The 25671-nt window shown below is 48.7% G+C and overlaps 2 protein-coding genes across 2 annotated transcripts in view; both read right to left on the bottom strand.

Moving 5' to 3' along the window:
• LOC149472054 (tapasin-like) overlaps positions 1–5395 on the bottom strand; it is a 50980-nt gene extending 45585 nt beyond the window's left edge. The window contains exon 1 of the mRNA XM_089693179.1: positions 5330–5395. Within this exon, the coding sequence (XP_089549305.1) occupies positions 5330–5372 (43 nt within the window). The 5' untranslated portion in view covers positions 5373–5395. The remainder of the gene's footprint in view (positions 1–5329) is intronic.
• The window catches only part of LOC149472050 (uncharacterized), a 481288-nt gene that overhangs the window by 138205 nt on the left and 317412 nt on the right, over positions 1–25671 (bottom strand). The window lies entirely within an intron of this gene.

Genomic DNA, 25671 nt, shown 5'->3' with positions numbered 1-25671 from the left:
ATGTATTATACATGGAGATCATATCCCCCTTATGTATTATACATGGAGATCATATCCCTCCTTATGTATTATAGATGGAGATCTTATCCCCCCTTATGTATTATACATGGAGATCATATCCCCCCTTATATATTATACATGGAGATCATACCCCCCCTTATGTATTATACATGGAGATCATATCCCCCTTATGTATTATACATGGAGATCATACCCCCCTTATGTATTATACATGGAGATCATATCCTCCCTTATGTATTATACATGGAGATCATATCCCCCCTTATGTATTATACATGGAGATCATATCCCCCCCTTATGTATTATACATGGAGATCATATCCCCCCTTATGTATTATACATGGAGATCATATCCCCCTTATGTATTATACATTGTGATCATATCCCCCCTTATGTATTATACATGGAGATCATATCCCCCCCTTATGTATTATACATGGAGATCATATCCCCCTTTATGTATTATACATGGAGATCATATCCCCCCTTATGTATTATACATGGAGATCATATCCCCCCTTATGTATTATACATGGAGATCATATCCCCCCTTGTGTATTATACATGGAGATCATATCCCCCCTTATGTATTATACATGGAGATCATATCCCCCCTTAATCTCCTCTTCTCAAGAGAGAATAAATTCAGTTCCTGTAATCTTTCCTCATAGCTGAGCTCCTCCATGCCTCTTATCAGTTTAGTTGCCCTTCTCTGTACTTTCTCCAGTTCCCCAATGTTCTTTTTGTGAATTGGTGCCCAAAACTGAACTGCATATGATGAGGTATTACTAATGATTTGTATGGGGGGGGGGGGAGATGATATCTCTCTCTCTGGAGTCTATACCTCTTTTAATACAAGAGAGGATTTTGCTCGCTTTAGAAACTGCAGCTTAGCATTGCATTCCATTATTAAGCTTGTGATCTACCAGAACTCCCAGATCCTTCTCCACCATTGACCCCCCCAGATCCTTCTCCACCATTGACTCCCCCCAGTTGTACCCCCCCCCAGTATGTATGATGCATGCATATTCTTAGCCCCCAAGCGCAGAACGTTACATTTATCAACATTAAACCTCATTTGCCACATAGTTGCCCAATTACACAGAGCATTGAGGTCGGCTTGTAAGTTGGAGACATCCTGTAAGGACGTTATTCCACAGCACAGCTTGGTGTCATCTGCAAAGACTGAAATGGGATTTTTAATCCCAGACCCTATATTGTTTATAAATATATTTAAAAGTAAGTGTCCCAACACTGAACTCTTGGGTGCCCCACTAATAACACTGAACCTTGGGGTACACCACTAATAACACTGAACCTTGGGGTACCCCACTCACACCCCTAGACCATTCAGAGTATGAATCATTAACCACGACTCTCTGAGTACGATCCTTTAGCCAGTTTTCTATCCATTTACACACGGATTTTTCCAGCCTGTAGACTTTACCTTACACATTAGCCGTGTGTGGAGAACTGTGTCACGCTTTGCAAAATCCAAGTATACCACATCCACAGCCTCCCCTCTGTCCAAGTATACCATGTCCACCACCCCTCTGTCCAAGTATACCATGTCCACCACCCCTCTGTCCAAGTATACCATGTCCACCACCCCTCTGTCCAAGTATACCACGTCCACCGCCACCCCTCTGTCCAAGTATACCACGTGCACCGCCACCACTCTGTCCAAGTATACCACGTGCACCGCCACCACTCTGTCCAAGTATACCACATCCACCGCCACCACTCTGTCCAAGATTTTGCTCACCTCCTCATAAAAAGAAATCAGATTTGTTTTACAACTTCTGTCTTTCTTCAAAAAGACTGTATGTGAACACACTGCAAAATATATTCCCATGGGCAACAAGGGAATATATTTTGCAGTGTGTTCACATACAGTCTTTTTGAAGAACTCCCATTTCTGTGTTGTGTTCATTGATGCCAATATTTCCTCCCAGTCTAAATCTTGGAGAGCAGCTCTCAGCCTTGGTAAATTAGCTCTCTTAAAATTGAGCGTTTTTATTTTTCCCATATGTGTTTGTTGTTTACAGCTAACAATAAATGAAATCATGTTATGGTCACTGCTACCCAGATGTTCTTTTAAATGGACATTCGTAATAAGCTCTGCATGGTTTGAGACTACCAGGTCCAGCAGAGCATCATTCCTAGTTGGGCCTATATTGTCATCATTGTCATCATTCCTAGTTGGGCCATAAAATTGTCCTGTAGTAGGTTTATACATTTTTGCCCTTTAACTGTTCCTGCAGTGCCATTGCTCCAGTCAATTTGCGGGTAGTTACCATCCCCCATTATTATCACTGTCCCAGCCCTTGCAGCCTTTCGATCTGTCCAAGGAGCTGAGTTTCCACCTCTTCACTAACACTGGGAGGCCTATAACAAATTTAACATACACACCCGCAGAAGTTCACATGAACAGGGTACGATTATGATGCAATGTGGAATCTGCACAGAAAACGCCGTTAATTCCGCTCCGCATCTGAACCTGGGCTCAGTGAAGTCTCTGGAGCATATCAATCAGGGGGGAGGAAAGGGTGTGGATCCTGAGCTGAATGTTGGCATAAGAATCCAGAAAAGTCTGTAACCCTCCCATGGGTAATTAACTCTTTTTTAACAGAAATGACGCACTTCTCAGAGGGCAGGAAGATTTGTAGGTACTTGGAGCTCATAAGCATCAAGACTGTGCAAAAAAGAAAACATAAGGCTTTAGAAGGTTTTAACTTTTGGAAGTCTACTTCTCCTTGTGTGGCATAGCAATGGGTTGGCAACTATAGATTGATTATTCCTATAGTAAGAGATTGATCGGAAATAGAAATCATATATATATATATATATATATATATAATAAAAGCGCTGAGCAAACTGTTGGTGCTCTATAAATCCTGTAGAGCAGGGCCCTTGATCCCCTCATGTTTTGCATTGTATTCGTATTGTTCTGTCACATGTTCTGTCTCCCTTTTGTAATGTACAGCGCTGAGCGAACTATTGGCGCTTTATAAATACTGTATAATAATAATAATAATAATAATAATAATAATCAAATCATGTATGACCAGCATTGGAGTGATTTCTGGGAAATGCTGCCTGGAACCACATGCTATTATACGCCCCTCCACCGTCTATCGTCTATTACTTGGCATTCTCATGATGTGATGTCAGTCTCCCTCCTTGCAGAAATACAATAACCCAGGAGGTGTATGGTCGGCCTCATCAGAGGATCCGCAACATTATCCCCATCCTAAGGGCTCGTTCACACCTGACTTCTTCCCAAACACCCCTATAGCATTAGACAGGCATTTGGGGAGTGTTTTTAATGCTCCCCAAATGCCCTATGCGCGTTTTTGAGCCGTTTTCCAAGTGTTAAAACCGCACCAAAAACGCCTATAAGAAAGTTACTGGTATTAATGCCTCGCAAACGCCGGCCAGGCGTTCGAAGAGCATCACCATAGGCTTGAAGAGGAGGCGTTGAAAGGCTTCAACTCCTCCAGACTGGACATGAGGCATCCATTTTGGCGCAGCATGACACTAATGCTTCAGTGTGAACAGCACTGTGTGCTGCCATGTGTATAATGTTCATAGGTGTTTGAGGAGCGTTAAAAATGCCCCTCACATGCCTGCAAAACACCTGCCTACAAAGCTAGTGTGAACTGATCCTAACCCTCTGGTATTGAGTTGTATTGTCATTGGACTGTCTCCCTTTATAATGTAAAGTGCGAAGCAAACTGTTTGCGCTCTATAAAACCTGAATAATAATAATAATGTGTCAGGATTTATTGTCCTGTAGAAAATACAGATCCCCGGAATCACCGTATTGCTCCATCCATACAGAAATAGTACTTAGTCCTCCTTTCTATAGACATTCTCTGTTCTGCTACATTGTGTTCTATGTGTATGCAGCTCAGGATGTGCTACAGAGCGACCAGCCTCTCCTCTAATCACTGGCCCGGCATCATGGATCATTTCCCATCACTCCCCACATCATGCCCTCTGCCCTAAGGCATGGTTCACATCTGTGCGGGTGGTGCCGCTGTGGGACCCGCACCAAAATACCTGCAGCCGCACCACCCGCACAGAGGAATGCGAGACCCGCACAAATACCTGCAGCCGCACCACCCGCACAGAGGAACGCAGGATCCGCACAAATACCTGCAGCCGCACCACCCGCACGGAGGAACGCGAGACCCGCACAAATACCTGCAGCCGCACAAACCACACAGAGGAACGCGGGACCCGCACAAATACCTGCAGCCGCACCACCCGCACAGAGGAACGCAAAACCCACACAAATACCTGCAGCCGCACCACCCGCACAGAGGAACGTGAGACCCACACAAATACCTGCAGCCGCACCACCCGCACAGAGGAACGTGAGACCCACACAAATACCTGCAGCCGCACCACCCGCACAGAGGAACGCGAAACCCGCACAAATACCTGCAGCCGCACCACCCGCACAGAGGAACGCGGGACCCGCAGGCAGGTGCAATTAATTCTAATGGCACGCCGCCCGCACTGGAAATTGCAACTGTACTGGGAACTGAGATTCCCATTTGGGCTGCGATTTCCGGAGAAGTGCAGGGACTACTTCCCTGCGTGTCACGGGGCACAGGAGTCCCTTCAAATGAGTGGGCTCTCGTTCCCGCACACAATGCGGCCACACATATGTAAACCTGGCCTAATACAGGATAGTTTCAATACTATTATATATATTATATCCCGTACACCCCATATATCCCGTACATCCCCTACACCCCATACATCCCGTACATCCCCTACACCCCATACATCCCATACATCCCCTACACTCCATACATCCCGTACATCCCATACATCCCGTACATCCCCTACACCCCAAATATCCTGTACATCCCCTACACCCCTACATCCCATAAACCTCCTACACTCCGTACATTCCATACATATTGTACATCCCCTACACCCCATACATCTTGTACATCCCCTACACCCCATACATCCCGTACATCCCCTACACCCCTACATCCCATAAACCTCCTACACTCCGTACATTCCATACATATTGTATATCCCCTACACCCCATACATCCTGTACATCCCCTACATCCCATACATCCTGTACATCCCCTACACCCCATAAACCCCCTACACTCCGTAAATTCCATACATCTTGTACATCCCGTACATCCTGTACATGAGTGGGCTCTCGTTCCCGCACAAAACATTGCCCACACAGCCACACATATGTGATCCTAGCCTAATACAGGATAGTCTCAATACTATTTTATATATATTATTAGAATATTCAGAGGATTACCTGTTTCTAGAAAGCAAAGAAGCAGCAGAATGTGTGCAATCATTGTGTTTCTCTTGTCCTCCCCGATTAGATGTTTCTATTTTCACTTTCACTTTTAAACATTCACCCTCCTATATACAAAGTAGATCCTAGAAGGAGAACTTTCCCAGAACCAACTAGGAGAACACTGAAGACATAGAGGAAAGATGCAAAATCAATTGTGCAATAATTCCCATCGCTTATCGATACCAATCACTGCTTATTATATTGGGGTTGATTTACTGAAGGCAAATAGACTGAGCACTTTGGAAGTGCAGTTGCTGCAGAGTTTAGTAAATGACAGGAAGCTCTGCTGACTTCCATCATCCAATCATGTGCAAGATAAAATGCTGTTTTTTTCTCCTTGCATGTGATTGGGTATTCTTTGCGAAGGGAAGTGTCATCTCATTTACTAAGCTCTGAAGCAACTGCCCTTGCAAAGTTCCCAGTCTATTTGCCCTTAGTAAATCCACCCCGTGTTAAATATTGCAACACTTTCCATATTTTAGTGTCCTTCTTAGGCAGTCATATAAATTGTTCGAGTGCCAGGCTGATTTAAAACAAAGTTTCTTCATAGTGAGAGCTGTAAGAATGTGGAATAGATTTCCTCAAGAGTTGGTTGTGGCCAGCTCAGTAGATTGTTGTAGGAAAGTCCTGGATTCTTTCTTGGATACACAGAATATAACTGGATATAACATTTATAGGTAAAGTTGATCCAGGGAATATTCGATTGCCTCTCGGGGGATCAGGAAGGAATTTTTTTCCCTGCAGGAGCAAATTAGATCATGCTTTGCTGGGGGTTTTACACCCCCTACACCCTGTACATCCCGTACATCTCCTAAACCCCATACATCCCATACATACTGTACACCCCGTAAATCCCATACACCCCATATATACTGTGCACCCCATAAATCTCATACACCCCATACATCCCGTACACCCCCTTCACCCCGTACATCCCTTACACCCTGTACACCCCATATATCCCCTACACCCCCTACACCCCGTACATCCCGTACACCCCATACATCCCCTACACCCCATACATCCCGTATACCCCATACATCCTGTACACCCCCTGTTCTGGCTCTCCAATCTAAGCATTGAAAGTGTGATCTCTGTAACTTACAGTTGTGATGAGATAGCGATAACTCCAATCTTAGTTGAATAACACAGGCAGTGACTCAATCCAGACGACACCTTGTAGATCTTGTGAAGTTTATTCCATAAACTGAGAGAATCTTACAACAATGAACATCCGAGAGGTCAAAAGATCATAATGTGATCTGCTTCCATAAGACATGAGGCTAGAAGCTGAAATGCATTACCAGGAAAAGGGGAGGGCTATCTATACCGCATGAACTAAGCCAAAGGAAAGGGAGGAGCAGAGACAAAATATAAAGAACACTTAAAGGCACATGACAGTCATGTAAAACATGACATTCCCCTACACGCCGTACATCCTATACACCACATACATCCCATACATTCCGTACACCCCATACACCCCTTATACTCCATACATCCCATGCACCCCTTACACCCCATACATCCCCTACACCCCGTACATCCCATACACCCCCTGCACCCCATACATCCCGTACAACCTATACATCCCGTACAATCCATACATTCTGTACATCCCGTACACCACCTACACCCCCTACATCCCGTACACTCCATACATCCCATACACCCCATACATCCCGTACATCCCCTGCACCCCATACATCCCCTACACCCCATACATCCCGTACACTCTGTACATACCTTACACCCTGTACATACCATACACCCCGTACATCCCATACATCCCATACACACTCTACACCCCATACATCCCTGTGACGTACATGTGACATGAATGTACAGATTTGAGTAGATAAGATGTGACCTGTACAGAATATGACAATGTAAATTTAGCTCATTCTTTGTTATTAAAGAAATATTCAGTCATAAGTACACAGACAGATGGACATCAATTAGCTCATCAATTAGCACCTGAAAAGTCTGGCTTCCTCTGGAAGTGGCACCTGGGTGCTAATAAGATTTTGTCACCTATACGTAATCAGACTTGGCCACCTTCCTGAAGCTGAAAAGAGAAACACAGACATTTCGGCTTCATGACAGCAGAGGGTCTCCGATCTCTCTGGGGAGCTAAAAGAATATACATACATCAAAGAGGTATGTTTCATCCCTCATAAAAGCTAAAATATTAGTTGCAGAGAGATGAAAATACTGTTTGGGCATGCTGTGGGTCACACCAAGATATAAAAATCATATTTGTGGCTTAGGTAGAAGGCCAGGAAAATGCAGGAAATGGTTAGGTGGCGCTGGATCACGACACTCGAACAGTGTTTGGTACTGTCGCGATCGGGCTGACGCGCTGGTGTTGGAAATCCAATCCCCGACTTGGTGTTTCAAGCCAGTCTTGGTCCGATTGAACTTGGGCAGGTCAGCACCCAGAACATCCTGTGGGCAGGTACAGGAACACCCCCCAGGATCAATTGGCTGAAGACTAATGTCCTGCCTACGTCCATATCCCCATAAATTGAGTACCCGGACATTGGGACATTGTATTTCGTATGGAGCTGGTCGATTGACTAACGGATTACGGACTTTTTCTGACTTGCTCCAGTCGCAGAGTAAATCTCGGTAAAGTTTTACTTCTGTCTTTTATTCCCTTTGTTTTTATAGTGAATAGTCTTTGTGTGTCTCCTTATATCTTTTGTATTTTCTGTAACTTTTTATATTTTGTACATATTTTATGCACTGCCCACTGTCGGGAAATTAAATCTTAAAATAAATTAGTGACTTCTGTGTACTTAAGCACGTGCTCATATCTTTGGAGAGATTAGATTGTATTTTAGTGCCTGTAAACGCTCGGTCAAGCTCATTGCCAATCTGTATGCAATTGCACTGCGTGTTGGCAGATTGCGTGCAGATTGTAAAAGGTAACAGATCTGCCAGACGGAGATCTGTGTGTGTGGGGTGTCTCAGCAGACCGTTCTACGGATATACTGTTGGGTGGTGGCAGGCTACCTTTTGTAGTGTGTCTGGTGTGGGGGTGTGTGAACAGTGGAAGGGTGATTAACTCCGGGGGTTCAAGCTGTAGGGTAGCTGGAGGGACCTTAGAAGGGTGTGTAATTACTAAGCTGGTCCTCAACTCTAATCAGTGCACCAGATTGTATGTAAGATTTGTATCTGCCAGTGTGTGGTCAGCCATTTGGATTGGAGAGGTGTCTCCTTCTGGTGGTGGCCAAAAGTTAGTGCGGGCTGTGAAAGTATATCACGGCTGATCTTATATACGGTTTTATATATTCAAAGTTGAGTCCCCTTTACTCCCTGTCATGGCCGCACATGCGCTCCTTGGTTAGCTAGTCACTGTGGGTGTGTGCGTGTGGGGGATCCGTGACAATCCCGTACACCCCATACATCCCGTACACCCCATACATCCCGTACACCCCCTACACCGCATACATCCTGTATACCCCATACACCCCGTACATCCTGTACACCTCATACATCCTGTATACCCCATACACCCCGTGCATCCCATACACCTCATACATCCTGTATACCCCATACACCCCCGTACATCCCGTACACCCCCTACACCCCATACTGTACACCCCGTACATCCTGTACACCCCATACATCCCATACATCCCGTGCACCCCATAAATCCCCTACACCCCCAACATCCCGTACATCCCATACACTCCATACACCCCCTACATCCCGTACATTCCATACATATCATACACTCTGTACATCCCGTACATTCCATACACCCCATACATCTCATACACTCTGTACATCCCGTACATTCCATACACCCCATACATCCCATACACTCTGTACATCCTGTACATTTCATACACCCCCTACACCCCATACATCCCGTAGATTCCATACACCCACTACATCCCGTACACCCTGTACACCACGTACACCCCATACAACCTCTACATCCCATACACCCCACACATCCTGTACACCCCATACATCCCGTACACCCCGTACAATCCATACATCCCGTACACCCCGTATATCCCGTACATCCTGTACACCCCATACATCCTCTACACCCCATACATCCTGTACATCCTGTGCATTCCCATACACCTCATACATTCCATACACCCCTACACCTCATACATCCCATGCACCCCATACATCCCATACATCATGTACATACCATACACCCCATACATCCCGTACATTCCATACACCCACTACATCCCGTACACCCTGTACACCACGTACACCCCATACAACCCCTACATCCCATACACCCCACACATCCTGTACACCCCGTACAATCCATACATCCCGTACACCCCATACATCCTGTACACCCCATACATCCCCTACACCCCATACATCCTGTGCATTCCCATACACCTCATACATTCCATACACCCCTACACCCCATACATCGGATACACCCCGTACATCCCATACATCATGTACATACCATACACTCCATACATCCTGTACAAACTGTACATCCCGTACACCCCATGCCTCCCATACATCCCGCGCACCCTGTACATCCCATACATCCCATACACCCCCTACACCCCATATGTCCCGTACTCCCTTACAACCCCTACACCCCATACACCCTGTACATCCCATTCATCCCGTACATCTCCTACACCCCATACATCCCGTACACCCCCTACATCCCGTACACCCCATAAATCCCATACACCCCATAAATCCCATACACCCCATAATCCCATACACCCGTACATCCCTTACATTCCGTACACCCCATACATCCCATATACCCCATACATCCCATACACCCCATACATCACCTACACCCTGTACATCCTGTACACCCCATACACCCCGTACATCCCACATATCTCCTACACCCCATACATCCCGTACACACCCTACATCCTGTACACCTCATACACCCTGTACATCCCATACATCTCCTACACCCCATACATCCTGTACACCCCCTACATCCCGTACACCCCGTAAATCCGGTACACCCCATACATCTAGTACATCCCGTAAATCCCATACATCCCGTACATTTCATACACCCCCTACACCCCATACATTCCATACACCCACTACACCCCATACATCCTGTACATCCTGTACATCCCATACATCCCATACACCCCATACAACCCCTACATCCCGTACACCCCACACATCCTGTACACCCCATACATCCCGTACACCCCATACAATGCATACATCCCATACACCCCGTATATCCCATACATCCTGTACATCCCATACAACCCCTACATCCCGTACACCCCAAACATCCTGTACACCCCATACATCCCGTACACCCGATACAATGCATACATCCCATATATCCCATACATCCTGTACACCACATACATCCCCTACACCCCATACATCCTGTGCAATCCCATACACCTCATATATCCCATACACCTCTTACATCCCGTGCACCCCATACATCCCATACACCTCATACATCCCATACACCCCTTACATCCCGTACACCCCATACATCCCATACACCCCGTACATCCCATACATCACGTACACCCCATACATCACGTACACCCCATACATCCCCTACACCCCATACATCCCCTACACCCCATACATCACATACATCCCATACACCCCTATATCCCATACACCCCATACATCCCGTACAAACTGTACATCCCGTACACCCCATGCCTCCTATACATTCCGTGCACCCCTAACACCCCATACATCCCATACAACCCATACACCCCGTACATCCCATTCACCCCCTACACCCCATACATCATGTTCACCCTGTACATCCCATACATCCCATACACCCCATACGTCCCGTACACCCTGTACATCCCGTACACCCTATTCATCCCTTACAACCCCTACATCCCATACACCCTGTACATCCCATACATCTCCTACACCCCCTACATCCTGTACACCCCATAAATCCCATGCACCCCGTACATCCCATACACCCCGTACATCCCATACACCCCATAAATTCCATACACCCCATACATCCCGTACACCCCATACATCCCGTGCACCCCTTACACCCCATACATCCTGTATACCCCATACATCCCATACACCCCCTACACCCCATACATCACCTACACCCTGTACATCCTGTACACCCCATACACCCCGTACATCCCATACATCTCCTACACCCCATACATCTTGTACACCCCCAACATCTCGTACATCCCATACATCCCGTACACCCTCTACACCCCATACATCCCATACACCCTGTACACCCCATACACCCCCTAACCCCATACATCCCGTACACCCTGTACACCACGTACACCCCCTAACCCCATACATCCCGTACACCCTGTACACCCCATACACCCCCTAACCCCATACATCCCGCACAATCCTGTACAATCCATACGTCCCGTACATCCCCTACACCCCATACATCCCATACTTCCTGTACATCCCATACACAACCCGTACATCCCATACACCACGTACATCCCATACACCCCTACACCCCATACATCCTGTACACCCCATATATCCTGTACACTCCATACATCACGTACACCCTGTACATCCCCTGCACCCCATATATCCTGTACATCCCATACACTCCGTACATCCTGTACAACCCATACATCCTGTACATCCCATACATCACCTACATCCCATACAAACCGTACAATCCGTACACCCCATACATCCCATACACCCCATACAACCCGTACATCCCGTCCACCTTATACATCATGTTCACCCCCTACATCCCGTATACCCTGTACATCCCATACATCTTATACACCTACACCCATTACATCCCGTACACCATGTACACCCCAAATATCCCGTACATCCCATACACGTGCAAAGCACCCTTGTTCCAATGTTGATAGACTGATAGACAAGGGCTTCTTGCCCACCTCTGAGTGCCGCAAACAGAAAAATGGGGGGAACCCCACGTTTTAATTAAGGGGGAGACCAGGTAACTGCTCCCTCCCAGGGTATACAGTATATAGGGGTACATTAGTAGTATTAGCTGTATCTTTTTGCCCCCTTATTGATTAAAGGGGCTTCAAATTCTTGTAATCCCCCCTCCCACAGACCCCCACATCATGTACACCCCATACATCACGTACACCCCATACATCCTCCACACCCCATACATCACATACATCCCATACACCCCTATATCCCATACACCCCATACAGCAGTTTTGTAGCTTTTTTTGCACATGTACAGTATATGTGTGTTATTTAGGTGTTTTGCTAGCAATCACAAGCTCCTGGGTAGGCGGAGAGCAGAGGAGAACACTTTTTGGGGTTTACAGGCCCTTCCATTGATGTCTGTGGAGCCAAATGGAATACCGTTCCAATAAACCGCTTCTGTAGCTTTTAGACATTTGAAAAGACTGGGCATCCTATTGCTGAGTGATGTCTCAAGTAGGCTTAGATGCAAAAACACAGACATGATCCCACTAATATCTGTTGAGCCTGCCCATGAAATCCATCTAATGCAGTTTGCTGTGTCGGTGTCCGAAAAGGACATATTCAGGAAGTACTGGAGCATCAAGTCTTGTCTGTTCAATAAAACAGAGGAAACATAATCACTCAATGGGGTTGATTTACTAAAGGCGATTAGACTGTGCACTTTGCAGGTGCAGTTGTTCCAGAGCTTAGTAAATGAGCAGAAGCTCTGCTGACTTCCATCATCCAATCATGTACAAGCAAAACTGCATTTTTTTTTGTTTTTTTTTCCTTGCATGTGATTGGGTATTTTTGGCAAAGGGAAGCTTCACCTCATTTACTAAGTTCTGGAGCAACTGCACTTGCAGAGTGCTCAGTCTATTTGCCTTTAGTAAATCAACCCCACTGAGTTCACTGGCTCTGTGGGCAACCTTAAATGTAAAAACACAAAAGGAGCACCAGACCAAATGCTAAAAGAGTCCAAGTAGTTTTAATGATTCATCATAAGATCTCATAAAGAGCCAGCCTGTTTCAGTGACTCAAAACACTTTACCAGGGATATAATATAAGTATAAAAAAAATGATTAGTGTTAAAACAACTTATATTAAAATTCGTAGGATACAATTCATTTATATAAAAGGGCAAAGACAAGGTCAGCATTCCTAGGGGGTTATTTACTAAAGCTGGAGACTGCAAAATCTGGTGCAGCTCTGCATAGAAACCAATCAGCTTCCAGGTTTTATTGGCAAAGCTTAATTGAACAAGCTGAAGTTAGAAGCTGATTGGCTGCCATGCACAGCTGCACCAGATTCTGAGTGCTCCAGTTTTAGTAAATCTCCCCCATACTGTCCATCAATTCTTATAAAAGATATAGGTCCATAATACATGGTTTAAACATTTATTTAGAACCTATACACACTCACCGGCCTCTTTATTAGGTACACCTGTTCAATTGCTTGGTAACACAAATTGCTAATCAGCCAATCACATGGCAGCAACTCAATGCATTTAGACATGTCAACACGGTGAGGGCAACTTGCTGAAGTTCAAATTGAGCATCAGAATGGGGAAGAAAGGGGATTTAGGTGGCTTTGAACATGGTATGGTTGTTGGTGCCTGTAGAATTATAATTTAATTAGCTTATAACAGACGTCTGTATCCTTTAATATTTCTGACCCTCCAAAGTCTGCATATTGAGACTCAGCATTAGCTAGCTTAAAATGAACCGTGCGAGTAAATGGGCTCTGTAAGTCGCTGTTCAAGTGTAACATGACATTTCATGGCTAAGAGGTCAGGTCATTGGTAGAGATGAGCGAATCGAAGTAGCCGAAGTGGAATTCGAGTCGAATATCGGAAAAATTTCGATTTGCGCCGAATCCGAAAAATAGCCTAATTCGGACGCGCGAATCGAACTTTTTCCGAAAATGGCGGCTGACATGTGCGGCGACGGAGCGGGGATGTCTGGGAAGGCGTGCAGACAAGGCGCGCTGACCCATAATGCATTCCTCAACGACATGTGATCGCATCAGCCAATCAGCAGCCAGCCAGCTAGCACTGTGTAATGGTCGAGCTATAAATAGCGGCCATTTTGGAATTCTTCATTTGCCTGCAGTCATTGAACAGAGGCAGACCGCTCTGTATTAGGGACAGGGACAGAGTTAGGGCCACAGAAACGATACTTGGGGACAGAGAAACGATACTTAGGGACAGAGAACTATTACTCAGGGACACAGATTTGTTAATTAGGGCCACAGAATCGTTACTTAGGGACAAAGAAACGCTAGTTAGGGACACAGAATTCATACTCAGGGACAGACAGAATTGTTACTGAGTGCCAGAGAATTGTTACTTAGGGCCACAGAAACGTTATTAGGGCCACAGAATTGTTACTCAGGGACAGACAGAATTGTTACTGAGTGCCAGAGAATTGTTACTTAGGGCCACAGAAACGTTATTAGGGCCACAGAATTGTTACTCAGGGACAGACAGAATTGTTACTGAGTGCCAGAGAATTGTTACTTAGGGCCACAGAAACGTTATTAGGGCCACAGAATTGTTACTCAGGGACAGACAGAATTGTTACTGAGTGCCAGAGAATTGTTACTTAGGGCCACAGAAACTTTAGTTAGGGCCACAGAATTGTTACTCAGGGACAGACACAGAATTGTTACTGAGGGCCACAGAACTGTTACTTAGGGCCACAGAATTGTTACTCGCACAGACACAGAATTGTTACTCGCACGGACACAGAATTGTTACTGAGGGCCACAGAACTGTTACTTAGGGCCACAGAATTGTTACTCGCACAGACACAGAATTGTTACACAGGGACACAGAACTGTTACTGAGGGCCACAGAACCGTTACTTAGGGCCACAGAATTGTTACTCGCACAGACACAGAATTGTTACTCGCACAGACACAGAATTGTTACTCAGGGACACAGAACTGTTACTGAGGGCCACAGAACTGTTACTTAGGGCCACAGAATTGTTACTCGCACAGACACAGAATTGTTACTCAGGGACACAGAACTGTTACTGAGGGCCACAGAACTGCTACTTAGGGCCACAGAATTGTTACTCGCACAGACACAGAATTGTTACTCGCACAGACACAGAATTGTTACTCAGGGACACAGAACTGTTACTGAGGGCCACAGAACTGTTACTTAGGGCCACAGAATTGTTACTCGCACAGACACAGAATTGTTACTCGCACAGACACAGAATTGTTACTGAGGGCCACAGAACTGTTACTTGGGGCCACAGAAACGTTAATCAGGGACACAGAATTGTTACTAAGGGCCACAGAACTGTTACTTAGGGCCACAGAATTGTTACTCGCACAGACACAGAATTGTTACTCGCACAGACACAGAATTGTTACTGAGGGCCACAGAACTGTTACTTGGGGCCACAGAAACGTTAATCAGGGACACAGAATTGTTACTGAGGGCCACAGAACTGTTACTTAGGGCCACAGAATTGTTACTCACACAGAATTGTTACACAGGGACACAGAACTGTTACTGAGGGCCACAGAACCGTTACTTAGGGCCACAGAATTGTTACTCGCACAGACACAGAATTCTTACTCGCACAGACACAGAATTGTTACTCAGGGACACAGAACTGTTACTGAGGGCCACAGAACTGTTACTTAGGGCCACAGAATTGTTACTCGCACAGACACAGAATTGTTACACAGGGACACAGAATTGTTACTGAGGGCCACAGAACCGTTACTTAGGGCCACAGAAATGTTACTGAGGGCAACAGAACTGTTACTTAGGGCCACAGAATTGTTACTCACACAGACACAGAATTGTTACTCAGGGACACAGAACTGTTACTGAGGGCCACAGAACTGTTACTTAGGGCCACAGAATTGTTACTCGCACAGACACAGAATTGTTACACAGGGACACAGAATTGTTACTGAGGGCCACAGAACCGTTACTTAGGGCCACAGAATTGTTACTGAGGGCAACAGAACTGTTACTTAGGGCCACAGAATTGTTACTCGCACAGACACAGAATTGTTACTCAGGGACACAGAACTGTTACTGAGGGCCACAGAACTGTTACTTAGGGCCACAGAATTGTTACTCGCACAGACACAGAATTGTTACTCAGGGACACAGAACTGTTACTGAGGGCCACAGAACTGTTACTTAGGGCCACAGAATTGTTACTCGCACAGACACAGAATTGTTACTCAGGGACACAGAACTGTTACTGAGGGCCACAGAACTGTTACTTAGGGCCACAGAATTGTTACTCGCACAGACACAGAATTGTTACACAGGGACACAGAATTGTTACTGAGGGCCACAGAACCGTTACTTAGGGCCACAGAATTGTTACTGAGGGCAACAGAACTGTTACTTAGGGCCACAGAATTGTTACTCGCACAGACACAGAATTGTTACTCAGGGACACAGAACTGTTACTGAGGGCCACAGAACTGTTACTTAGGGCCACAGAATTGTTACTCGCACAGACACAGAATTGTTACTCAGGGACACAGAACTGTTACTGAGGGCCACAGAACTGTTACTTAGGGCCACAGAATTGTTACTCGCACAGACACAGAATTGTTACACAGGGACACAGAATTGTTACTGAGGGCCACAGAACCGTTACTTAGGGCCACAGAATTGTTACTGAGGGCAACAGAACTGTTACTTAGGGCCACAGAATTGTTACTCGCACAGACACAGAATTGTTACTCAGGGACACAGAACTGTTACTGAGGGCCACAGAACTGTTACTTAGGGCCACAGAATTGTTACTCGCACAGACACAGAATTGTTACTCAGGGACACAGAACTGTTACTGAGGGCCACAGAACTGTTACTTAGGGCCACAGAATTGTTACTCGCACAGACACAGAATTGTTACACAGGGACACAGAATTGTTACTGAGGGCCACAGAACCGTTACTTAGGGCCACAGAAATGTTACTGAGGGCAACAGAACTGTTACTTAGGGCCACAGAATTGTTACTCGCACAGACACAGAATTGTTACTCAGGGACACAGAACTGTTACTGAGGGCCACAGAACTGTTACTTAGGGCCACAGAATTGTTACTCGCACAGACACAGAATTGTTACACAGGGACACAGAATTGTTACTGAGGGCCACAGAACCGTTACTTAGGGCCACAGAATTGTTACTGAGGGCAACAGAACTGTTACTTAGGGCCACAGAATTGTTACTCGCACAGACACAGAATTGTTACTCAGGGACACAGAACTGTTACTGAGGGCCACAGAACTGTTACTTAGGGCCACAGAATTGTTACTCGCACAGACACAGAATTGTTACTCAGGGACACAGAACTGTTACTGAGGGCCACAGAACTGTTACTTAGGGCCACAGAATTGTTACTCGCACAGACACAGAATTGTTACACAGGGACACAGAATTGTTACTGAGGGCCACAGAACCGTTACTTAGGGCCACAGAATTGTTACTCAGGGACACAGAATTGTTACTGAGGGCCACAGAACTGTTACTTAGGGCCACAGAATTGTTACTCGCACAGACACAGAATTGTTACTCAGGGACACAGAACTGTTACTGAGGGCCACAGAACTGTTACTTAGGGCCACAGAATTGTTACTCGCACAGACACAGAATTGTTACTCAGGGACACAGAACTGTTACTGAGGGCCACAGAACTGTTACTTAGGGCCACAGAATTGTTACTCGCACAGACACAGAATTGTTACACAGGGACACAGAATTGTTACTGAGGGCCACAGAACCGTTACTTAGGGACACATAATTGTTACTGAGGGCCACAGAACTGTTACTTAGGGCCACAGAATTGTTACTCGCACAGACACAGAATTGTTACTCAGGGACACAGAACTGTTACTGAGGGCCACAGAACCGTTAATTAGGGCCACAGAATTGTTACTCAGGGACACAGAATCGTTTAATTAAAGAGTATGTCAGACAACATGCAGAGGAGTGGCAGAGGAGGCAATGTTTTAGGAGCGAGCAGACGTGGCAGCAGAGGAAGGGGTCGAGGCAGCACTATTCGCAGCCAGAGGCTAGTGCTCCCGGTGTCATCCAGTACAGTGAGGAAGAGCTAACAGAGGGCGGTCAGGAACGGGGGGAGACATCCGCCTCTTCAGCAGCCAGGCGAAGAAGTAGTGGCGAGGAGAGTGGCTCGGTAGCCGGTGTAGAGACAGGTCTGTCTCCTGACCCACACGCAGCCGAGGGGGCTAGTAGTGAGGCGGAGACCCTAATTGATGATGATGAGGCTGATCGCACTTGGCAGCCTCGTCGTCATCAGGCTATTGCTTCCGCATCATCAGGAGAAGAGGGTGGCAGCTTGGCAGCGAGCAAAACAGTCGGTGGGTTGTCTCCATCGCCACACTCTGCCATGTGCCACTTTCAGGTCTCCTCACACACTGCTGGTGTGTTGAATTTTTTGACATAGGGTGCTGGCAGATTACGGGCCTCCCATAGCTGCTGCCAGGCCCCTAATCTGCCATGGGCCCCTATACCGCCTCCTCATGCTGCTGCCAGGTCCACAGTCTCTCATGCCATGTGCCACTTTCATGTCTCCTCACACTGCTGGTGTGTAGAATTTTTTGACATAGGGTGCTGGCAGATTACGGGCCTCCCATAGCTGCTGCCAGGCCCCTAATCTGCCATGGGCCCCTATATACCGCCTCCTCATGCTGCTGCCAGGTCCAGAGTCTGTCATGGGTCCCTGTTCGGCCTCCCATTGCTGCTGTCTCCATCGCCACACTCTGCCATGTGCCACTTTCAGGTCTCCTCACACACTGCTGGTGTGTTGAATTTTTTGACATAGGGTGCTGGCAGATTACGGGCCTCCCATAGCTGCTGCCAGGCCCCTAATCTGCCATGGGCCCCTATACCGCCTCCTCATGCTGCTGCCAGGTCCACAGTCTCTCATGCCATGTGCCACTTTCAGGTCTCCTCACACTGCTGGTGTGTAGAATTTTTTGACATAGGGTGCTGGCAGATTACGGGCCTCCCATAGCTGCTGCCAGGCCCCTAATCTGCCATGGGCCCCTATATACCGCCTCCTCATGCTGCTGCCAGGTCCAGAGTCTGTCATGGGTCCCTGTTCGGCCTCCCATTGCTGCTGTCTCCATCGCCACACTCTGCCATGTGCCACTTTCAGGTCTCCTCACACACTGCTGGTGTGTTGAATTTTTTGACATAGGGTGCTGGCAGATTACGGGCCTCCCATAGCTGCTGCCAGGCCCCTAATCTGCCATGGGCCCCTATACCACCTCCTCATGCTGCTGCCAGGTCCACAGTCTCTCATGCCATGTGCCACTTTCAGGTCTCCTCACACTGCTGGTGTGTTGAATTTTTTGACATAGGGTGCTGGCAGATTACGGGCCTCCCATAGCTGCTGCCAGGCCCCTAATCTGCCATGGGCCCCTATACCGCCTCCTCATGCTGCTGCCAGGTCCAGGCGAACGTAGTCACACAGGGGAGGAACTTCTGAGTGTAATGAACAGAGAAATCGACAGATGGCTGTCTCCGCGCAAACTGAAAATCGGAACCATGTTGACCGACAACGGAAAGAACATGGTGTCTGCTCTGCGTCAAGGAAGGTTGTGCCATGCGCCATGCATGGCTCACGTGTTCAATCTGGTTGTCAAGCGGTTCCTAAAATCCACCATCCCACTGCAAGACATCCTTAAAATGTCACGTAAACTTTGCATGCATTTCAGCCATTCCTACACCGCAAAGCACACCCTCCTTGAGCTGCAGCGGCAGAACGGAATTCCACATCATCGCCTGATCTGCGACGTTGCAACAAGGTGGAATTCAACCCTACACATGTTAGACCGCCTTTATGAGCAGCGAAATGCCATCACCGATTTCCTGATGTTACAAGCGGATAAAGGTACTCCCCTGTGTAACTTCGATGTCAGCCATTGGCAGCTCATGCGTGACACCTGCCGCTTGCTCAGGCCCTTTGAGGAGGCCACGCTATTCGTGAGTCGGCAGGACTATGGGATGAACGACGTCATTCCTCTGTTGCACGTCCTTGAACAAATGCTGTTAACAATGGCTGGTCAGGGTGCGGTAGACGTGGCGCACAGATCTCAACGCCACATGACCCCTGTGGGGGCAGGACAGGAAGAAGAGGAGGAGGTAGAGGAGGACATTTGTGCTCAGGAATTATTGAGTGAAATGGGTGGTTTTTCTACTCAGCGGACAGGAGTGGAGGAGCAGGAGCATCTGGTAGAGGAGGAGGAGGAGGAGACAGAGGACCCAGACGCACCGTGGCAGTATGCTGTGGAGATGGAGGCAGGGAGTCCCTCGCATTCCTTGGCACAAATGGCCCATAGCATGCTCGGTTGCTTGCGTAGCGACAGCCGAATAATAACCATCAGACAGAGGGATGACTTTTGGCTGTCCACCTTGTTGGACCCTCGCTACCGTTCAAAAATGGTGGCCTTTTTCACACCTGCTGAAAGGGAGGCCAAAATAACGTACTATAAAAACCACCTATGTAGTCAGTTGGTCTCTGCCTTTGTGCGCCAACGTCCATCCTCAGACACTGTGGGCCCTGTGCGCTCGCGTTCCGCTGCCATGGCAGCAGGGGAGGGGTGGGGTGGTAGGAGCAGTGGCAGCTCCACCAGCAGCGGCTGCCTCAGTCTGCAGTCGATGATGAGTAGCTTTCTTCACCAGCGCAGTGTGGAAACTACTAACCAGCCGCAGCAGCAGCAGCAGCAGCATCAGGTGGACCTGGAGCAGGACCTCAAACAACAGGCTTGGGCCTACTTGGACAGCACCCTGCCAACCGAGGTAGACAATCCCCTTGACTACTGGTCAACGAAACTTGACCTTTGGCCCCAACTAGCTGAATTTGCCCTTGAAAGGCTGTCATGCCCGGCCAGTAGCGTGGCATCGGAGCGCGTGTTTAGTGCGGCAGGAGGTATTGTAACTCCGCGGAGGACACGACTGTCCACCCAAAGTGTGGAGAGACTCACGTTTGTGAAAATGAATCAGGCGTGGATTAGTCTGGATTTCAAACCACCAGTTCCTGACACAACTGACTAAATCCGCCATGAATCATGCCTCAAACATGTGCCACTTTGAGGTCTCCTCACACACTGCTGGTGTGTAGAATTTTTTGACATAGGGTGCTGGCAGATTACGGGCCTCCCATAGCTGCTGCCAGGCCCCTAATCTGCCATAGGCCCCTATATACCGCCTCCTCATGCTGCTGCCAGGTCCAGAGTCTCTCATGGGTCCCTGTACGGCCTCCCATTGCTGCTGTCTCCATCGCCACACTCTGCCATGTGCCACTTTCAGGTCTCCTCACACTGCTGGTGTGTAGAATTTTTTGACATAGGGTGCTGGCAGATTACGGGCCTCCTATAGCTGCTGCCAGGCCCCTAATCTGCCATAGGCCCCTATATACCGCCTCCTCATGCTGCTGCCAGGTCCAGAGTCTCTCATGGGTCCCTGTACGGCCTCCCATTGCTGCTGTCTCCATCGCCACACTCTGCCATGTGCCACTTTCAGGTCTCCTCACACTGCTGGTGTGTAGAATTTTTTGACATAGGGTGCTGGCAGATTACGGGCCTCCTATAGCTGCTGCCAGGCCCCTAATCTGCCATAGGCCCCTATATACCGCCTCCTCATGCTGCTGCCAGGTCCAGAGTCTCTCATGGGTCCTGTACGGCCTCCCATTGCTGCTGTCTCCATCGCCACACTCTGCCATGTGCCACTTTCAGGTCTCCTCACACTGCTGGTGTGTAGAATTTTTTGACATAGGGTGCTGGCAGATTACGGGCCTCCCATTGCTGCTGCCAGGCCCCTAATCTGCCATGGGCCCCTATACCGCCTCCTCATGCTGCTGCCAGGTCCAGAGTCTCTCATGGGTCCCTGTACGGCCTCCCATTGCTGCTGTCTCCATCGCCACACTCTGCCATGTGCCACTTTCAGGTCTCCTCACACACTGCTGGTGTGTAGAATTTTTTGACATAGGGTGCTGGCAGATTACGGGCCTCCCATTGCTGCTGCCAGGCCCCTAATCTGCCATGGGCCCCTATACCGCCTCCTCATGCTGCTGCCAAGTCCAGAGTCTCTCATGGGTCCCTGTACGGCCTCCCATTGCTGCTGTCTCCATCGCCACACTCTGCCATGTGCCACTTTCAGGTCTCCTCACACACTGCTGGTGTGTAGAATTTTTTGACATAGGGTGCTGGCAGATTACGGGCCTCCCATTGCTGCTGCCAGGCCCCTAATCTGCCATGGGCCCCTATACCGCCTCCTCATGCTGCTGCCAAGTCCAGAGTCTCTCATGGGTCCCTGTACGGCCTCCCATTGCTGCTGTCTCCATCGCCACACTCTGCCATGTGCCACTTTCAGGTCTCCTCACACACTGCTGGTGTGTAGAATTTTTGGACATAGGGTGCTGGCAGATTACGGGCCTCCCATTGCTGCTGCCAGGCCCCTAATCTGCCATGGGCCCCTATTCCGCCTCCTCATGCTGCTGCCAAGTCCAGAGTCTCTCATGGGTCCCTGTACGGCCTCCCATTGCTGCTGTCTCCATCGCCACACTCTGCCATGTGCCACTTTCAGGTCTCCTCACACACTGCTGGTGTGTAGAATTTTTTGACATAGGGTGCTGGCAGATTACGGGCCTCCCATAGCTGCTGCCAGGCCCCTAATCTGCCATGGGCCCCTATATACCGCCTCCTCATGCTGCTGCCAGGTCCACAGTGTCTCATGCCATGTGCCACTTTCAGGTCTCCTCACACACTGCTGGTGTGTTGAATTTTTTGACATAGGGTGCTGGCAGATTACGGGCCTCCTATAGCTGCTGCCAGGCCCCTAATCTGCCATAGGCCTCTATATACCGCCTCCTCATGCTGCTGCCAAGTCCTGTGTCTGTCATGGGCCCCTATACCGCCTCCTCATGCTGCTGCCAGGTCCACAGTCTCTCATGCCATGTGCCACTTTCAGGTCTCCTCACACTGCTGGTGTGTTGAATTTTTTGACATAGGGTGCTGGCAGATTACGGGCCTCCCATAGCTGCTGCCAGGCCCCTATTCTGCCATGGGCCCCTATACCGACTCCTCATGCTGTGACGTTGCAACAAGGTGGAATTCAACCCTACATATGTTAGACCGCCTTTACGAACAGCAAAAGGCCATCACATATTTCCTGATGTTAAAAGCGGATAAAGGTACTCCCTGTGTAACTTAGATGTCAGCCATTGGCAGCTCATGCGTGACACCTGCGCTTGCTCAGGCCCTTTGAGGAGGCCACGCTATTCGTGAGTCGGCAGGACTATGGGATGAACGACGTCATTCCCATGTTGCACGTCCTGGAACAAATGCTGTTAACAATGGCTGGTCAGGGTGCGGTAGACGTGGCGCACAGATCTCAACGCCACATGACCCCTGTGGGGGCAGGACAGGAAGAAGAGGAGGAGGTAGAGGAGGACATTGGTGCTCAGGAATTATTGAGTGAAATGGGTGGTTTTTCCACTCAGCGGACAGGAGTGGAGGAGCAGGAGCATCTGGTAGAGGAGGAGGAGGAGACAGAGGACCCAGACGCACCGTGGCAGTATGCTGTGGAGATGGAGGCAGGGAGTCCCTCGCATTCCTTGGCACAAATGGCCCATAGCATGCTCGGTTGCTTGCGTAGCGACAGCCGAATAATAACCATCAGACAGAGGGATGACTTTTGGCTGTCCACCTTGTTGGACCCTCGCTACCGTTCAAAAATGGTGGCCTTTTTCACACCTGCTGAGAGGGAGGCCAAAATAACGTACTATAAAAACCACCTATGTAGTCAGCTGGTCTCTGCCTGTCTGCGCCAACGTCCATCCTCAGACACTGTGGGCCCTGTGCGCTCGCGTTCCGCTGCCATGGCAGCAGGGGAGGGGTGGGGTGGTAGGAGCAGTGGCAGCTCCACCAGCAGCGGCTGCCTCAGTCTGCAGTCGATGATGAGTAGCTTTCTTCACCAGCGCAGTGAGGAAACTACTAACCAGCCGCAGCAGCAGCAGCAGCAGCATCAGGTGGACCTGGAGCAGGACCTCAAACAACAGGCTTAGGCCTACTTGGACAGCACCCTTCCAACCGAGGTAGACAATCCCCTTGACTACTGGGCAACGAAACTTGACCTTTGGCCCCAACTAGCTGAATTTGCCCTTGAAAGGCTGTCATGCCCGGCCAGTAGCGTGGCATCGGAGCGCGTGTTTAGTGCGGCAGGAGGTATTGCAACTCCGCGGAGGACACGACTGTCCACCCAAAGTGTGGAGAGACTGACGTTTGTGAAAATGAATCAGGCGTGGATTAGTCTGGATTTCAAACCACCAGTTCCTGACACAACTGACTAAATCCGCAATGAATCATGCCCCAAACATGTGCCACTTTCAGGTCTCCTCACACTGCTGGTGTGTTACATTTTTTGTCATAGGGTGCTGGCAGATTACGGGCCTCCCATAGCTGCTGCCAGGCCCCTAATCTGCCATGGGCCCCTATACCGCCTCCTCATGCTGCTGCCAAGTCCAGAGTCTCTCATGGGTCCCTGTACGGCCTCCCATTGCTGCTGTCTCCATCGCCACACTCTGCCATGTGCCACTTTCAGGTCTCCTCACACTGCTGGTGTATTCCATTTTTTGTCATAGGGTGCTGGCAGATTACGGGCCTCCCATAGCTGCTGCCAGGCCCCTAATCTGCCATGGGCCCCTATACCGCCTCCTCATGCTGCTGCCAGGTCCAGAGTCTCTCATGGGTCCCTGTACGGCCTCCCATTGCTGCTGTCTCCATCGCCACACTCTGCCATGTGCCACTTTCAGGTCTCCTCACACTGCTGGTGGGTTCCATTTTTTGTCATAGGGTGCTGGCAGATTACGGGCCTCCCATAGCTGCTGCCAGGCCCCTAATCTGCCATGGGCCCCCGTACCGACTCCTCATGCTGCTGCCAGGCCCGTAATCTGTCATGGGCCCCTGTTGTCGCTTGTTGGCATATTCCGCTCGTTCAGATGCTCCTTCTCCTGCTACTCCTCTTCACGGATTCCATCAGCAGTCTTTCTTGGAATCCGTTTCCAAGAGACAACAGTTTGCGAGCACGCACCAGACGGTGCAGAAGCTGAACGTCCTCCTGTCCAAGTTGCTGCTGCCAGGCTCGTAATCTGTCATGCGCCCCTGTACCGCCTCCTCATGCTGCTGCCAGGTCCAGAGTGTGTCATGGGCCCCCGTACCGACTCCTCATGCTGCTGCCAGGCCCGTAATCTGTCATGGGCCCCTGTACCGCCTCCCCATGCTGCTGCCAGGTCCAGAGTGTGTCATGGGTCCCTGTACCGCCTCCCATTGCTGCTGCCAGGCCC

The sequence above is a fragment of the Staurois parvus genome, unplaced genomic scaffold, assembly GCF_062004578.1.
Source record: "Staurois parvus isolate SC_StPar_1 unplaced genomic scaffold, SC_StPar_1.0 ptg000024l, whole genome shotgun sequence".
Taxonomy (NCBI): Eukaryota; Metazoa; Chordata; class Amphibia; order Anura; family Ranidae; genus Staurois; species Staurois parvus.
The sequence above is the reverse complement of the archived record's forward strand: the minus strand, read 5'-3'. Positions and strand labels throughout refer to the sequence as shown.